The sequence below is a fragment of the Hippopotamus amphibius genome, chromosome 5 (assembly GCF_030028045.1).
Source record: "Hippopotamus amphibius kiboko isolate mHipAmp2 chromosome 5, mHipAmp2.hap2, whole genome shotgun sequence".
NCBI lineage: Eukaryota > Metazoa > Chordata > Mammalia > Artiodactyla > Hippopotamidae > Hippopotamus > Hippopotamus amphibius.
Genome location: NC_080190.1, coordinates 173,675,560 through 173,692,386, shown reverse-complemented (window position 1 = coordinate 173,692,386; position 16,827 = coordinate 173,675,560). Strand labels below are relative to the sequence as shown.

General features: G+C 62.1%; 2 protein-coding genes across 9 annotated transcripts in view; one reads left to right on the top strand and one right to left on the bottom strand.

Moving 5' to 3' along the window:
• Positions 1-1,155: 1,155 nt before the first annotated feature.
• GSDMD (gasdermin D) lies at positions 1,156-5,874 on the bottom strand. Of its 3 annotated transcripts, none has more exons than XM_057736848.1 (11): positions 5,736-5,874; positions 4,446-4,705; positions 4,074-4,266; positions 3,273-3,441; positions 3,053-3,155; positions 2,734-2,787; positions 2,408-2,479; positions 2,102-2,277; positions 1,830-1,971; positions 1,660-1,733; positions 1,156-1,530 (listed from the first exon to the last, which is right to left on the bottom strand). In XM_057736848.1, exons 2-11 carry the CDS (start codon positions 4,660-4,662, stop codon positions 1,291-1,293), a joined length of 1,440 nt encoding a protein of 479 aa, XP_057592831.1. In that variant the 5' UTR covers positions 4,663-4,705; positions 5,736-5,874; the 3' UTR covers positions 1,156-1,290. The 3 variants fall into 3 exon arrangements, with proteins under 3 accessions (XP_057592831.1, XP_057592832.1, XP_057592833.1); XM_057736849.1 differs by having other exon boundaries at positions 4,446-4,666; positions 5,736-5,848; XM_057736850.1 differs by lacking the exon at positions 2,734-2,787.
• An 8,189-nt stretch (positions 5,875-14,063) lies between these two features.
• The window catches only part of ZC3H3 (zinc finger CCCH-type containing 3), an 84,291-nt gene continuing 81,527 nt past the window's right edge, over positions 14,064-16,827 (top strand). For all 6 annotated transcript variants that reach the window (XM_057736745.1, XM_057736744.1, XM_057736747.1 and 3 more), the window contains exons 1-2: positions 14,064-14,168; positions 15,440-16,757. In XM_057736745.1, coding sequence (XP_057592728.1) covers positions 14,081-14,168; positions 15,440-16,757 — 1,406 coding nt within the window. In that variant the 5' untranslated portion in view covers positions 14,064-14,080. The remainder of the gene's footprint in view (positions 14,169-15,439; positions 16,758-16,827) is intronic.

The following is a 16,827-nucleotide window of genomic DNA, read 5'->3' as shown; positions in this document are numbered from 1 at the left end:
ACGGTCCTGAGAGGCTCCAGCTTCTCCCTTCCCTGTATGAGGGGTTTCTTTTTTTTTAATATTTACTTATTCACTTATTTTATTATTTTGGCTGCGCTGAGTCTTAGTTGCAGCATGCAGGATCTTCGTTGTGGCAGATGTGATTTTTGAGCTGTGGCATGTGGGCTCTTTAGTTGCAGCATGCAGGCGGGATCTAGTGCCCTGACTAGGGATCGTACCTGGGCCCCCTGCATGGGGAGCAAGGAGTCCAACCCACTGGACCACCAGAGAAGTCCCTTCTAGAGGTTTCTGTCCTGGGATCTGGGACGTTTGGGGTGCTCTCTGTTTTAATATTAACTTTACTGTTGGCCTCGATCCTGAGTTTTCTCGGGGGTTAATGTCCCAGCCACAGCTGGGCCAACCATCCCTTTGCTTTAGCCAGTCCTGAGGCTGTAGGGCAGCGGAAAGCCTGAGAGGAGGGGAGCTGGCTTCCCCTGCCTTCCACCACGTGGAGGACGGCAGACTGGCTCCCACAGGGAGAGGCAAATTTCTCCTGGCTGTTCAAGCTCCAAGATGAGAAGAACTCCCTGGATGAATCAGTCACCACCTCTCCCTGCACGTGGGGCCATTCCACCCACCACCCCTCAACCCAGGGAGGCTGCGAGCCCTGCCGAAGCCCTAGGGACTGCGACCCAGGGGCCAGGAGGCCTCCTCTCGAGAGACTCTTACCTTTCGGCGAAGGGATTTGGATGAGACACACCCCAAAGGCCAGCTTCTCTGGTTCAGGTCACTTCCCCGGGGCTCCAGGAGCGCAGGTCTGTCTCTCTGTCAGTACACCTGTTCTCGTCCCCTCTGTGGCCCCAGGGGGCAAGAACGGGCCCGCCACCTGCATCAGTACCTTCTCAAGTTCCCTGAGGCGGACAGGGAACCACCCTGGGGGCTGGAGTTGCCCTGCCCCATTGTTTCCAGGCTAGCCTGCTGGGGGAGGGGGCCAGGCGCCTGGCCACGTGGCTGGTCACCCCGGAGTGGTCGGGTGCCGCACAGGGAATGCCCCCTCAGCCCCGCGGGGCCTGCTTGCAGCCCCCACGTCCCTCCGCGTGTGGGGGCACCATCCCCATTGCTGCCCCGACCCCTGGTACAGGGCCCCTCTGAAGCCCAGTGAGCCATTCTCCCTTCATTCATCACGTTTATTGGCTTTCCTCCTCTGCCAGCCCTTGCGCTGAGCTGCCCCACGGCTGGTGCGGCTGCTGGCAGCTGGGTGGCCACGCGCTCTGCCCTGACCAGAGGGCTGCCCCTCGGGCGGGCCGCAGGCTAGCAGAGGCGGCTCAGCCTGAGCAGCAGGGCCAGGCAGGCGTACAGCGCACACACACAGCCCCGGGCCTCCGGTTCCCAGCACACCTGGGGGGCGTCCACCTGTGGTTCAAGGCCACACTCCTCCAGCAGGACCCAGGGGGGTGCCTCTGAGCCCCAGCTGCTCCCCAGCAGCTCGGGCGGCAGGGACACGGCCCTGCGCTCCTGCCATGGGGTGCTCTGCTCCAGAAGGCTTTCCACCTGGCAGGACAGGGTAGGAGCTTGTCAGAGGGGACCCCCGGCAGCTGGCACCACCCACATCACCCCATCCCAGATGCACCGGGTCCCGCACCTCCAGCACAGCCCCCCCCACAACCTGGGCCCTCTCACCAGTTTGAACGCCCCCAACAGGGCCCCGGTCTCCAGCACCTCAGCCACCAGCAAGTGCTGGGTTTCACTCAGCACTGGGGAGAGACCTTGGGTGAGAAGGGGTTCCGGAAGGCCAGCTAGGGAAGCCCACATCCCTGCCCCCTACCTGCCTCAGCCCCGGAGCCCCTCACCAGCTAGCGCTTGCAGCAGGTAGAAGAAGGGGCCGGCAAGTTCCTCTTCCAGCCTTCTGGAGGAGAGCACCAGGCACTCGAGGACAGCACCCACAGGACCCTCCTGAGGCTCCAAAAGCCCGCCTCGCAGACCGCTCTCCAGCTGGGGGTGAGGGCAGGGTGGGGCGGGCCGGTGAGCGGGGCGGGCGGGGCACAGGCACCAGCTCCGCCCACCCGGCCCCGCTCCGCTCGCTTGCCCGGCAAGCCCTGCACAGCTCGCCCGGCTCGCTCACCAACTCCTCTAGGGCTTGCAAGGCGGGCTGGTCCCGCAGCACCTGCCCCAGGCCCCCCAGCAGCTGCCCACAGGGCTCCTTGGACAAGCCCTCCAGGCCCACGGCCCTGGCCTCCACCTCGGCCCGCAGGCCCTGGAAGTCTTCGGTGATCGCCAAGCCGTCCTCCATGGGCGTGTCTGTGGGGACAGGGCTGCCGTTGCCCAGGTGCCCACATGACCCTGGGGAGCCCTGATCAGGGAGGGCAGACCCCCGGGGGTTAGAAGGGGAGCCCACCAGGGGCCCCAGGGTGGCCAAGAGGGTACTGACCTGCCTTGATCAAGGGAAGGCACAAGCTCTTCTTGGGGCTCCTGCTTGCGAACCCCGGCTCCATCTGGGGGCCTGGGCGAGGCAGGGCTGGTCAGTGCAGCGGTGGGTCCCTAAGCCAGAGAGGACTGAGGCCTCCCCTGGGCCCTCACAGCCTGTCACCACCACCCAGTACTGGCAGCCTGGGGCTGGCAACAAGGTCGAACCAGGCTGGTGTCAGCCTGTCGCCATCTCACGTGCGTGCGTGTGTGTGTATCTCCCGGCTGTGCTGTTCTGGGCGGGAGAAGGCCTCATCTGCTCGTCCCATTGCCCAGGTCCACAGGCCTCACCTTTATACTCTGGCCTGAAGGTCCTCTGCTTCTTGTCAGTGAAGAGGAGGATGTCTGGCAGCCAGGCAGGAGCGGAGATGGGGGAGGCAGGTTGGCAGAGCACCTGGCCTCTCCTTCCCTCGCTGGGGCTCCCTGTGCGGTACCCCCCATTGTGCCCCAACCTCCCACATGCCAGAGCGAGGGACCCTTGGCCACCCCAACCCATGAAGTCCTGCCGCCAGATGGCCACAGCGACCCCAGCTAGCTGGTGGTCTCCCAGGCCTCTTTGCCTCTCTGCTATGGAGTCTGGGCCCCAGAAGGCACCGCGATCCCAGCTCACCCCAGTCAGAGTCGATAACCAGCTGGACCACCCGAAAGGCGAGGATGCTGCCCGAGGGGATGGTGACCGTCCTCTTCTGGCTCAGGTGGCCCTCGCCTTTGCCCTGCGGGATGGATAGAGGCTCGGGACCGGGCTCCGGGTCGGGGTCTGCCTGTCTGCCCGGGGAAACTGCCCTCCTGCTTCCCCGGCCTGAGCCCACCGCCGGGCCCACGCCGCACACCTGCAAGCACACGGCTCCGGGAAGTGCAAACTGGCCCGAGCCCTCCTGCTTGTGGGTCCGGGTGACCTCCACCTCCTTCTGCGTCTGCAGCGCCTCGGTCACCACGAACACATCACCCCCACGATTCCGCAGCTGCTGCAGGACTTTGTGCTCAGGCTGCCGCAGGCGCCTGTTGTGAGTGGGCCAGTGGGAAGCTCGCAGGGGTGCACCCTGCCCTCCCCTCCCCCTGCCACGGGACAGGTGGGGGGGGGGGTGCGTGTGTGACATGGTTGAGGAGACCAAGAGCTCTGCGGGTGCCCCGGCACTGGACGTCCCCCATTCCTCCCTGGGGTGCTCCCGACAGCGTTTGTGAGTGGTTGGGGTGCAGGAAGCAGGCACGAGGCCCAGTGGGGACAGGCAGACACCTGCAGACCTCTGCAGGCGCCCACCTGTCAGCCGGCGGCTCGCCTCACTGCTCTCCCTGCACTCCCTGCTGCTCCCTGGGTTCACGTCTCAGGCCTCCGTTCCGAGCTAGGGGTCAGCCTCGCCAGGGCCCCGTGTCTGCCGCACCCCAGCGGCCCAGCCTCCTCACAGCGGGACTCGGTCTGACCCCGGACCCCAGGGCCCTGCCTGGCCCCCCTGGCCCACAGGAGGCAAGCCCCCAGAACCTCTGCAGCCTCCTTCCCTGCCTCCTGGTCCCAGCACACCTCTGCCTCTGGGACTTCCCTCAGCCTGGCACAGACATGCTGTGACTCCTGATGCCCTGAGGCCCTGACCCAGAGGCCGCCCAGGGTCGGCAGGCCCTGCCACGCTGGGGCTCACCTCTCGCGGTGCATGGCTTCCCAGGTGTTGGGGGCCACGCGCAGCACGCGCACATTCATCGAGGCGCTGGAGCTGCCGGACACCGTGGCCCCGCCTGAGATCTTCCCCTGTCCTGGGGCCGCCAGCTCCACATGGCCCTGCAGCTGCCCGTCCATAGTATCGTGGAAGTGGAAGGTGCTGCCACACTCCACAGCTGGAACAAGACCAGAGCTGAGGTCCATCCCACTACCTGCCACCTGTCCTGCCCGGAGGGAGGGGCCCCTGGAAAGTGCCTGACCTCTGGAAGCAGAGAGCCCAGAGGCCCAGAGCAGGCGGGCAGCTGGCCCGCCCACCTCCCCACCCACGGCTCTGACTCAGTGTCAGCTGGGGTACCTGGCTCCGGGGTGTCAGGCTCCAGGATGTCCCTGATGGACAGGTTGACACATGTGTAGCGGCGTCTCCAGAACAGTGACCCCGAGGACGTCCTGCCCAAAAGGCAGTAGGGCTGGAAGCCGGTGGAGCTCTGCAGGCTGTCCACAGGGGTGAGCTCCCCACTGTGGTCCAGCTCCCGGATCACGCTCTTGACCACCCTTGCAAAGGCCGATGCCATGCTCCTGAGGAGGGCAGCTGGGTCAGGCCTTGATCCCGCAGGGCTGGGAGAGGGCAGGTGGAAGAAGGGGAAGGTGGGTACTTGGATCTCTCCAGTGATGAGGAGCTCTTTCCCTCCAAAGCAATCCTGCTTGGCAGGTCCTGGCCAGGACTGGCAGAAAGCGTGTGCCCCTGACTGTCACCCAACACGGAGACAAGCAGCAGTTCAGCCAGCCAGCCACTAGCCCATCTCTCCAAGGGGCCACGAGCACCTCTAGGCTGGGACGTCATTCACAGCTCTCCGTGGGGCTCAGGCCATGCACGCCATCTGTCCTGTGTGCCCACATGAAGCCCAAGAAAGCCCTGGGACTCAGCGGTTGGGGTGGGGGTGGGGCAGCCCTGGCCACCCACCAAGGCCTCTGTCACTTTGTGACTTCAGCAGGCTTAGGGCTGTTCACGAGAAGCAGTCACTGAGGAAGGGCAGGGCAAGGCTGGCGCCTTCGAGGGACCCCAGGCCACTGCTCTGTCTGCTGTAGCAGCTGCCCCCCTGGCTGAGGTGTTCAGAGGGCAGGGGAGGAACCAGAACTTCTTGGGCAGTTGGTGCCATTGCCCAGAGCAAGGCCCAGCCAACGTGTCCCCAGATCCTAGGCGTGTCCTCCAGGGCTTTCTCTGTGCCCAAAGCTCCATGAGCCACTCGTCTACCTTCAGGGCTCAGAAGCCAATGTGGGCCTGATTCAGGACCCAGGACATCTAGGCTCCAGGCATGGGAGCCGGCCCTTAGGAAGCCTCTGGGCTTCAATGCGGGTCTGAAATCTGAGCATGGGCCAAGGAGCCCCTAGAGGGCCTACCTGGAGTAAAGCCCAAACCAGCCGGTCTGGGTGGGGCACCCCCTTCCCTGAGGCCTGAGGACTGAAGCTGGTATGGGACTGTGGGGAGTCCCGGGAGGCGTGTGGAAGCCCCGGAAGAGGGCGAGGACCAGGTCTCCACCCAGAGGGTCTGGCCTCCCCCACCCAGCACCAGCAAGGGCCCCACCCTGGAGCCAGGGCAGGCAGTGGGGCGCGGTGCGCGGGGGCGCAGGGCGCGGGGGCAGCTCACCGTGACCGTGACTGTTGCGTGCCCGCGCCCACAAAGCCGAAGCCAGGCCGCCCTGCTGGCCGGGATAGGAGGGCTCTGCCCCGGAGCCGCGGAGCCAGCACACAGCCCGAAGATTCCCAGACTCAAAAGTGAAACCTCAGCCGGCCTGGTGTAGCAACAGCCCGGAAACGCCCCCTGTGAGCCCGCCCTGCGGCTGGGCGAGTGGGCGGGGGCCGGCTGGCGCCTCACCAGCTGCTGCCACCAACTGCATGGCTTCTTCGATCCTTCTCTCCTAAAACTCTGGGCCACGGCAAACAGCCTGAAGAGAGATTTCTTCAAAGAAAACGTATTGGTATTGTGGCCAACAGGTGCACACGGGGATGCTCGCACCTTAGCCATCAGGGAGATGCAAGTCAGACCGCAGTAAGGCGCTGCTTCACGCCCAGGAGGATAACTGTCACCTAACAGAGAAGCCACACGTGTTGGGGAAGATGCGGAGACTGAAGCCTCACGCACCGCTGCCATGTAAAAGGGTGCAGCCACCACGGAAAAGTCTGGCAGTTCCTCGAAAAGTTATACGGAGAATTACCACAGACCTCATCCATTCCACTGCTAGGTGTGTATTCAAGAGAAATGAAAACATAAGTTCATGCACAAACCTGCATGTGGATGTTCACACAACATTATTCTTAACAGCCAAATGCAGAAGCACCTCAACGGTCCATCCGTGGAAGCACGGACAGACCAAGTGTGGTCAGTGCATACGACGGAAGACACACAATGGCGGTGGCGCTCAGTCATACAAAGCGATGAAGTTCTGACACCCAGTACAACGTAGATGGACCTCAGAACATTATGAAAGACAGTATCTCACGTGATTAATGAATGCAAAATGATCAGAACAGGGAAGTAGGGACAGAAAGCAGATGAGTAGTTGCCAGGGGCTGGGGGGAGGGGGTGGGGAGTGACGGCCTCTTCTGGGGCGGTGGAGATGTTCTAAAGTCGACTGTGGTGATGATGGCGCAACTCTGAATATGTTAAAAGCCCTCGAGTTTTACACGTTTAATGGGTGACTTGTATAGTAAGTGAATTATATCTCAGTAAAGCTGTTACTTTGAAAATCTGAAGCCGAGTAACAACATCCAGGCCTGTCTCAGGCTCTCAATGCCCTTTCTGTTCTGGGCTGCGTGCAGCCAGGAGCCCCACGGCCCCTTTTCTCCGCCACCATATCCTGCCTCTGGGCCCTGTGACGCTCTGGAGCCCGCACCAGGGCCCCCGCCAGCCGGTTGGCCCAAGACTCACCCCGCAGGGTCCGCCACGCGCGTTCATTCGTGGCCCTGCGCGCTTATCAGCACCTGCGCCACTGCCCCTGCAGACGCGGGCTCTGGCAGCACGCCACGAGGGCCCCGCCAGGCGGAGCGCTGGGGGCGGCTCCAGGGCCAGTGCAGGGAGGTGATTTCCCAGGGTATCTGTTTTGGAATGTTGCAGCTGCAAATAACTGGAAGTGCTGATTCAAACAGAAAGGAAACGTTTTTGTGAAAGCAGAAGTTTGGAACTGCCACGTACTCTGGGCGGACATAGGCAGGCGCTGTCCATCTCAGGGGGTGGGGGTGGGGTGGGGGCAGGGCTGCTCCAGTGCCTGCCAGTGGCCTCTGAGGCCGTTTCTCTCTCCACGTCAGGGGACTAGCGCGCAGGTCTGTGAGCTCCGCAGGCTGAGGGCCTCTGGGGCAGTGGGCCCTCTCCCACCTTGGGCGGGGGGCTCCCAGCTCCCATCCAGTCCCTGGAGCCCATGTGCTGATGTGAGCAGGGCATCCTGCTGGTGGTGGCAGGAGGCTGTGTGTGTCCGTGTGTGCACCTGTCCCCAGGTACAGGTGTAAGTGCATGATGTAGGTCTACACGTCTGTGTTCATGTGTGTGCGTATCCAAACGTCTGTATTTTGTGTGGTGTGTGCTTGTGTGTGTGTGTGTGTGTGTGTCCGTGTTCCTGTGTGCATGATTGTACATGCAGTGTGTTCATGTGTATGTGTGTGGCAGGGCTATATGGCCTGCGCTGGGCCCACGGCCTTTGACGCTGGAAGATGGTCCCCCTGGGCTTCTGGAAAGCTGTGCAGCCTCTCTAGTCCCGTGGCCCCTTATCTCCACCTCTCCAGTCAAGCAGGTTCCAGGCCAAGGTCTGGAGGTGGCGGCCGCTTCAGTATGGGGTGAACCTGCTGTGGGTTTCCAGCAGGGGTGTGACCGGCGCCAGTGTATTTTTCTAGAAGGCCTCGGCTGCCTTGTGGGTGGAGGAGGCAGCGCAGCAGCCCCTGGGGGACTGGGTCTGAGGCAGAGGTGCCAGGCAGGAGCCGTCCATGGTGGGGGGAGCAGCGTGGCGGCTGCAGTGACCACGGCAACTGGGGATGGCACGGCACACTGTGCCCACCTGCCTTTTTTTTCTGGCCACGACGGGTGTTAGTTGCGGCACCCAGGCTCTTCATTGCAGCATGCGACCTTCTCTCTAGTTGTGGTGCCCAGGCCCCAGGTCGCGTGGGCTCTGTCGTTGTGGCACGCGGGTTCCAGAGCATGTGGCCTCTGTCGTTTGTGGCATGCAGGCTCTCTAGTTGAGGCGTGTGGCACGTGGGATCTGAGTTCCCTAACCAGGGATCGAACCCATGTCCCCTGCATAGGGGGGCGGATTCTTTACCCCTGGACCCCCAGGGAAGCCCCACATGTTCAGTTCTTTATAGCAATAACCTAAACAAGAGGAACTGGGCTTGGTGAGCCGTGAGGGGCGGTGTCACTAGGCTCCTGAGGGCAGACTCAGCCTGGGAGGCAAGCAGTGAGTCTCCTGGGGAGAAAAGGCAGAAGGAAGCTGGGAGGGCTGGCCCTGACCCCCGTCCCCCTGCCCCCACTCACAGGCCCGCGGAGCACCCAGACGTCTCAAGGGCCGGGAGATCTGGAGGAACAGCACCCCTTCCTCACATCCCCTCTGGTAGGGGTGGGTGAGGCGTCCCTGCGCAGGGTCTGGACAGGCCCTGGGGGTCCAGAGCCAGGGATGACAGCGAGCCAGGAAGGAGAACTGTGACCCGAGAGGGGAGCCTGGGAGGGGGCTCCGGCTGTGGCGGGGAGGGGTCAGCGCCTCCAAGCGAGGTCTAAGGAAGAGCAAGCTCACTGCAACCGGAGGCCTCCGCCCCCCCAGAGCGGGGCGGGGGCCGGGCCAGGCGCCGCTGGGAACTGGGCAGGGAGGCCGCAGCCTGCGCCCTGGGAGCGCCCGGCCCCTGCGGGGAAGAGCCGTCGTGAGACCCCGGGGATGACCGGGGCGGTGCTCTGGGGGCCGCGGGTGGGGTGCCTCAGAGCACGACGCGGAGTGGGCTGAGGGGGAGCAGGCGTGAGGGCGGCCGGGCAGGGACAGCAGAGGCCAGCCCGCGGGAGACGGGGGCCCGAGGACCCCACGCAGGCCCCCCGAGGGCTGGGCGCGCCCCCGCAGCGCCGGGGGGCAGGCCCCGGGGGAGGCGGGGAGCCGCGGGCGGGGGGGCGCAGCCCGGGGCCGCCTCGCAGCGACCCTGCGGGGGCTCCCGGGGTGCCGGGAGCGAACGAACGCGGAGCGGCGGGGCCGAGAGAGAGGGGGGCCGGCGCGCCGCGGCCCCGGAGCCCTTCCCCGTGGGGGCCGAGTCCCCGCGGGGCCTCCCTCCGGCTCGGCCGCCGGTCCGCGGGGCTGTCCCGCGGGCGCTCGGGGGACGCCCGGCGGGTGGCGGGGCGACCTCGGCTCCAGGGGCGCCCCGGGAGTCGGGAGGGGCGGGGGCCGCAGGAGGCGCCGGCAGAACTGGGAGGGGGGGGAGCAGGCGGAGAAAGCACCCCCGCAGCTCGGGATCGGCAGAGGCTCACGGTGCGTCCCGGGGCCTGGCGATGCCCACTGCCCACGCCCCGCCTCCAGCCGCTCCTCCCCGGCACAGCCCCCCGCCCCGTCCTGTTTCTTTCAGGGGTCCCCTGTCCTGAGGCCTGCGGCATCCTGCCTGGCTCCCTGGACTTCCTGCGGGCAGGGGTCGGGGAAGCGGCTCAGAACCGTGCCCCACCTCAGCTGGTCCTCCGCAGCGGGAGGCAGCCCTATTGCTCTTGCTTTCTTGAGCCTCACCTCACTTTGCCCCAGCTGGAGGAGGCTCTTACTGCTGGGGTCGGCATTGCTGGGCTGGGGGCGGGGGTGTCTTGTCCACCTAGGCAGGGCCGCTGTCCAGGTTTGCGCAGACTAGGGCACGTGGGTAATGATGGCGGTGAGAGTCACGCATCCATCCGCCGTGGTTCCCTGAGAGCCTGGTGGACGTGCTGCCATCTAGGAAAGCGTAGAGTAATCAACTTTTCTCCCAGAAGGATCTGGTTCTGAGGGTCATGCTTTGCAGCGAGGGTGGGGGGTCAAGTGGGGGATGGGAGGCTGGGATGAAGGGGAGACCCACAGGGCCCTCAGGGGCAGTTCTCTTCTACAGCCACTTTCCGCTCCTCTCCCTCTAGGATAAAAGGCGAGGGGGCATCCATGGGGCAGCGGTCCCAGCCAACCAACCAACCGTCCCCTCGTGAGGGCCCCGTGAGTTAGGTCGCCTGACTCCCATCGCACGCCGGCCTCCTGGAGGGGAGATGGCAGGTGGGGGAAATTCCCCAAAGGAGGTGCAGGCTGGGTTGGTGGAGGGGGGATGCCAATACGTTGCAGGCCATAGAGCCAGGAGGCAGGGAACAAGCTCAGAAAGGATTTGACATCTTGTGCCCGTGCCCTGGTAAAAGTGCGTTCGGTACAGCTGCGTGGCATTCTCTTTGCTACTCTCCCACCCCCTTCAGAGAAACTGGGGCCTGGGGCAGCCTTAAGTGGTGGGGCTTGAGAGAAGTAGGGTGTGCGAGGCCAAGGGCACATGTGGGTGGGGTGGCCGGGGGCACAGCTTGCAGCTCAGGAAGGCTGCTCGGGCTAGTGTGGTGAAAAGAGCAGGAAGCTGGGTGTGGGAGAAGGTGGGAGACCAGAGGGAGGTGAAGGGTGAGAAAAACCCTGTGAGGGAAGAGGGGGAGAAGTCCATGGAGACGGCCTTCCAAAAACAGGGATGTCTGCTCCTCACACTTGTTTACTGAATGTCTGTAATGGAGTCCTTTTTGTGGCCCCAGACCTGCGCCTGGGCAGCCCTGCAACTGGGCAGCCCTGCGCCTGGGCAGCCCTGTGGGAAGGTCCACTGCAGGGAAGAGAAGACTGGCAGAGAAGAGACCGCTCAGAGTGGGCAGCCAGCAGGAAGAGACCACGGGAGGAGAGATGGCCAGGAAGTGGCTGGGCCAGGATGTCAGGAGTCTGAGGAGGGTGAGGCGATCCTGCGATCTGGAATGGGAGGTTGACCCCGTGTGGGTCTCCGCATCCCTAAGAGGGAAACGATACCTGAGAGCGTTGTTGTGGAGACTCAATGCATTAACACGTGTTAGCACTAGAGTGGGGCCTGCACGCTGTCATGGGCTATAAACGTGCTCAATATTTTTGTCCTGTGTACATAAAAAACTCAGCATCTCATTTTTAAACTTTTTAACTTTATTGAAGTGTAGTTGATTTACAATGTTGTGTTAGTTTCTGGTGTACAGCAAAGTGATTCAGTTATACATATATGTACATATTCTTTTTCATATTCTTTCCTATTATGGTTTATTACCGGATATAGAATACAGCTCCCTGTGCTATACAGTAGGACCTGGCTGTTTATCCACTTTACATATAGTAGTGTGTATCTGCTAATCCTAGACGCCTAGTTTATCCCTCCCCCACCCCCTTCCCCCCAGTTTCACAGCTCCAGGAGACAAATCCACACAGCTTGCCCCCTCTCGGCAAGTGGCCGGGCTCTCCCCTCCACCACCCCAGGACTGGAGTCCAGGAGCAGAGAGCTTGTCGGGCACGGAAGACAGCAGGTTCGGTGCTGCATCTATGACTCCATCAGTTTGTGTTAATAAATCACCCCAAAGCTCAGTGACCTAAACGACATCCACTGGTTTGCTCCTAATTATGAGGCGCCCTCAGTTATGACATTAAGGCCCATGTCTGTTCCACTTGGTCTCACCTGGGTTCATCGATTTTGTGGTTAGCTGGCAACTGGCGGCCTCATGTGCTTGGCAGACCGCTGGCCGTCGAGAGGGTCAGTGGTGCTAACCGCGCATGTGCTGTCCACCCTCCAGCAGGCCAGCCCTGGCTCCTTCACAAGGTGGTGGCTGCAAGAACCCTAAGACAAGCAAGACGGGGCAGCTCCAAAGAAGCGCTTCTCAAGATCCCTGGTGGGAAATTCCATGGCACTCATTCTCTGAGAACTCGCCTACCCTGCCCTCAGAGTTTTGCCAAGGCCTGAGGGTCTTCCCCAGTGTTTGCTGGTGGGGCGCAACCTGTGGCTCACCCTGTCTCACACTCTGAGTGCAGGGGCCATTCTACTGCCTGGTCTTCCGAGCCTGGCGTCACCACCGCCAGAAAAACGCCCGGGTGCCCATTGTTGTGTGTTAACACTGACTCCCTAGGGCGGGTTCAGGTGCTGACCTAGCAGGCAGGCTGTGGGCTGCATCCTCACCTGCAGGAGACACCGTGCACGTGACCCCTTGCATCACTGTTGGCATGTTTTACCTCTACATATGCTATAAACCCACAATACGTTTTCATTATTTTTGCTGTAACTATTTGTCTTTTAGAGAAAATACGAGGTGAGAATTAAAAAAGAATTACTAACGTATTTCCCGTTTCCTGTCCTCTTTCTTTATGTAGATCCGTTTCCATATTGTATCATTTCCCTTCAGCTCAGAGAATTTCCTTTAACGTTTCCTGTTGTTCAGGTCTGTGGCAAATACATTCTGTCCATTTTTTTTATTGTGGTAAACACATACAATATGTAAGTTGTCACGTGATCGTTTTTAAGTGTCCAATTCAGTGGCATTAACTGCATTCAGTGTTGTGCAGCCGTCACCATTTGTTTCCAAAACTTTTTCATCACTCCAAACATAGACTCTACTCAAAAAGCACTAATGCCCCATTTCTCCCCCCCATAGCCCTTGATAACCTCTGATCTACCTTCTGTCTCTATAAATTTGCCTATTCTAAGCATGGCATGTAAGTGGAATCTTACCACATCTGTCCTTTTGTGGCTGGCTTATTTCACCTAGCATGTTTTTGAGGTTCATTGATGCTGTAGCCTGGATCAGTACTATGTTCCTTTGCAAGGCTAAACCCTTTTCCGCTGTACGGATATACGCTGTTTATCCATTCGTCCTCACAGACACTTGGGCTAGTTCCACCTTTTGGTTATTGCGAATAATGCTTCATCCGACAGTGGCACACAAGTGTGCTTGTGTTGCTGTTTTCACTTCTTCAGATACGTAACTGTAAGTGGAATTGCTAGCTCAAACCATAATTCTTTCTTTTTCAATTTTATTTTTACTTTATTATTTATTCATTTTTTGGGCTGCGTTGGGTCTTCATTGCTGCATGCGGGCTTTCTCTAGTTACAGAGAGCAGGGGCTACTCTTCTTTGCGGTGAGGGGGTTCTCACTGCGGTGGCTTCTCTTATTGCAGAGCACAGGCCCTAGGCGCACGGGCTTCAGTAGCTGCAGTGCGGAGGCTTAGTTGCTCTCAGTATGTGGGTCTTCCTGGACCAGGGATGGAACCCATGTCCCCTGCGTTGGCAGGTGGATTCGTAACCACTGAGCCACCAGGGAAGTCTTCAAACCGTAATTCTATTTTTAACTTTCTGAGGAAACATCAGACTTTTCTACAGCAGCCATACCATTTTACACCCACCCGCCCAGCTGTATACAGGGATTTACACACCTGTTTTTATACTTGTTTCCAGCGATATACCAAAATCTTTCAAGTTTTCATAGGTTTAACACGTCTCTGTTAGGGCCTCCTGAATCTTGGCAGACGGCTGGCTCTCAAAAAGGTCAGTGGTATTAACTGGGCATGTTGTCCATCCTGGACAACAGAGCCTCTCGGGCCCTCATCCCACCAGGTCGCCCCCGCAGACTCCCCGGGCCTGATTCTACGCGGAAGGACCTGCGCTGCGACTGGGGTGGAGGCTGGGGCTCGGCCCCTCGCCCAGTCCCGAGGGGAACGAGAGCTCTCGGCGGAGAAGCGGGCCAGGGCTCTCTAGGCCGGGGACCACCCGCCGCAGCGTCCGCTCCGCAGGCGCGGTAAGGCCACTTTCCGGCGCTCCGTAGTGACGTTGCCCTCCCAGCTCTGCGCGCGCGCGACCCCGCCTCTCCGAGCGTTGTCAGGGCGACGGCTTATCTCGCCCGGCGGCGCCCCCCAGCGGCCCGGCAGCCGACCGGGCCTCGCCGCAGTGCGCAGTCTCGGCACCTCCCCGCGCTCCGCCCCGCCCCGCCCACGGGGAGACGGTCGCGCGGTGATGACGTTGCGGGGGCCTGGTCGGGTGTCGCGGACTCCGGAGATGGAGGAAAAGGAGCAATTACGGCGGCAGATCCGCCTCCTGCAGGGTGGGTCGGGTCGGGTCGGGTCGGGCCTGGGTTGCGCGTCCCGTTTTTCCCCTCACTTCACGGCGGGCCCCTGCCCGCCTCCCCGAAGGGGGTCGCTCTCCGCCCGCGGCCTCCGCGGCCAGAGCCGGTCGGGTGGGGAGGTAGGTGGGGTCGGGCTGGGCCTAGGCTCCCCGGAGGGGTGTCCGGGCCGGCCTGGGTCGGCATCAGCTGGGGTTTCCACGGAGGGTGCGAGCGTTTCCGGCGCTGCGGCGGGCGGCGACGGGGCGGTTGCTTAGTAACCGGCGGGCGGGCCCCCGCAGGAGGAGGCCCGCACCCCGACGGGCGGGCGCGTCCTCGGCCCCCTGGGCGCTCCCTCACTCCCGGCGCCCGACAGTGGCAAAGCCCGCTCGGGGCCAGGTGTGTGCTTTTCCCCCCGACGCCCCGTTGTGACGCTCCTTCAGTCCGTACAGCCACACTCTCCTTGATATTCCCGGCCCAGACTCCCCAGTCTTCAGTTTCCAAACTTTTCCATTTTTAGACCTAAGGTGGCTTGCTATACTTAAAAAAAAAAAAATCCCCTTTAAAAGTTATTCTGACAAAGAGAAGACTTAAGGACTTGGAAAGTGTGCGGGGAGGAGAGTGAAGGTGGGCTGAGCCCCCCTTCCAGCCACTTCCTGGCCCTCCATCATCCCTGTCCTGAGGTGTCCCCAGGTTTGGACATGGCTCTCTTTGGGCCTGGGGGCGGGACAGGTGGTGGGGAGTGTTGTAATTTGGGGGCTTGTTGGCTGAGTTGTAACAGCTTGGGTTGTTTCAGCCTAGGTCTGTGCCCCATCTGCACTGGCACAGCTGTCCGGAGGCTCAGTTATTTGACACTCACTGTCTTGTGTGCTAGGCAGGGAGGGCGTCAGGGTGCAGCCCTGACCCCTTTCTACCTGTGGGCAAGCCAGAGGGCCTCCGTGTCTCTCGAGGCAGTACAGCAGGAGGCCTTGCTGGTCTCCTCATGCGGAGTGACACGTCCCCTCGGAGGGTTGTGAACCCAGCATGACCTTCCTGGAGGATGGGCACTGTTACGTCACAGAGGAGCATCTCGGGTCAGCAGCCGTAAGCAGGACTGGAGCGGAACTGCTGGGAACAGGCTCATGGAAAGACGGGCCTGGACCTGGGCGGCCTGTCAGTGGTTCTCGGGCACTGGGGGCTGGCAGGGCCCAGTGGGGTCTGCGGGGCATCTGGGGGATTCTCACTGGTTGTCACTCACCCTCCGCTTAACGGAGCCTGTGCTCCTGTCTCCTCAGGTCTCATCGATGACTACAAAACCCTCCACGGCAATGCCTCTGCCCCAGGCACCTCCGCTGCTCCCCAGTGGCCGCCGCCCACGTACAGCAGCAGCAGGGCCTTCAGTGCTCGCTACCCTCGTGTGAGCCGGAGGGGCTTCTCCCCTGACCGTGGGCCTGCGTGGCGCAAGAAATACTCCCTCGTGAACCGGCCCTTGGGATCCTTGGACCCCCCCGGTGACTGTGCTGCGCAGCCGCCCCTTGGGGCTGGGGGCAGCCAGGGTCCTGACCCCCAGCAGTACATCTTGGAGAGGCAGGTCCAGCTCAGTCCAGATCAGAACATGGTCATCAAGATCAAACCACCGTCAAAGCCGGGCTCGGCTAGTGCTGCAGGGCTCCTGCGGGGCTCCTTGGAAGAATACGAGGACCCCCCCTGGAGTGACCACAGGCCTCAGGAAGGTGAGGGTGAGCCCCCTGGTGGGCAGCGGCAGCCCTCGAGGCCAGGAAGAGCCAAGGGGAGCTGCAGTGCGGAGGACCCCCTGCTGCTCTGCCAGAAGGAGCCCTGCAAGCCCCGGGTGGTGAAGTCGACGAGCAGTGTGAGCGACAGCCCCTCGGAGCCCCGGCGGACGGTCAGTGAGAGCGCAGTTGCGGTCAAGGCCCGCTTCCTGCCTTCCAGCCTGCCCCAGCGGGGTGGCACGGCCGCGGGCCAGAAGGTGGGCTCACAGTCTGTGGCCAGTGGTGTTACACAGCTGCTTGCGGACGGGAGAGCAAACGCTGGCCACGCAGATCAGGCAGCTGCCTCTGGCCTGGTGGCAGGGCCAGCTAGACCTGCTGCTGGACCCAGGCAGACCCGGGAGCCCTCGCTGCTGGTGTCCTGTCGGATCAACAAGTTCCGGAAAAACAACTACAAGTGGGTGGCTGCCTCGGCGAAGAGCCCCCGGGCCCCGCGGAGGGCCCTCGGTCCCAGAGTGGCCGCGGAGAGTGTGTGCAAGGCCCCCTTTGCCTCAGCGGAGCGAACGGAGAAGCTGCAGCTCGGAGCCGGCCCAGATGCCAAGCCCAGGAGGTCGGCCTCATCCTCCGTGCCTGGGGCCTCCCCCAGCAAGTACAAGTGGAAGGCTTCCAGCCCCTCGGCCTCCTCGTCCTCCTCCTTCCGTTGGCAGTCAGAGGCTGGCAGCAAGGACCACACCTCCCAGCTCTCCCCAGTCCCATCTAGGTCCCCCCCAGGGGACAGACCCGCGGTGGAGCCCAGCAACTTGAAGCCCCTCTTCAGTGAGACCCCGCTCTCCGCTTACAAAGTGAAGAGCCGCACCAAGATCATCCGGAGGCGGGGGGGTGCCAGGTGTGTGTCCCAAGGTCCTGTCTGGGCAGGCAGGGTGGGGCTGGGCCAGCCAGGCTCCCCCCTTGGTATG

What these genes read in the sequence shown, in the direction of transcription:
- GSDMD (XM_057736848.1), bottom strand. Translation starts at nt 4,662, where the DNA reads ATGGCATCGGCCTTTGCAAGGGTGGTCAAGAGCGTGATCCGGGAGCTG. An exon ending in CCTTCCCTTGATCAAGGCAG is followed by an intron (nt 2,278 to 2,407) that starts GTCAGTACCCTC and finishes CTGTCCCCACAG; the next exon opens with ACACGCCCATGGAGGACGGC. An exon ending in TGTTGGGGGCGTTCAAACTG is followed by an intron (nt 1,531 to 1,659) that starts GTGAGAGGGCCC and finishes CTGTCCTGCCAG; the next exon opens with GTGGAAAGCCTTCTGGAGCA.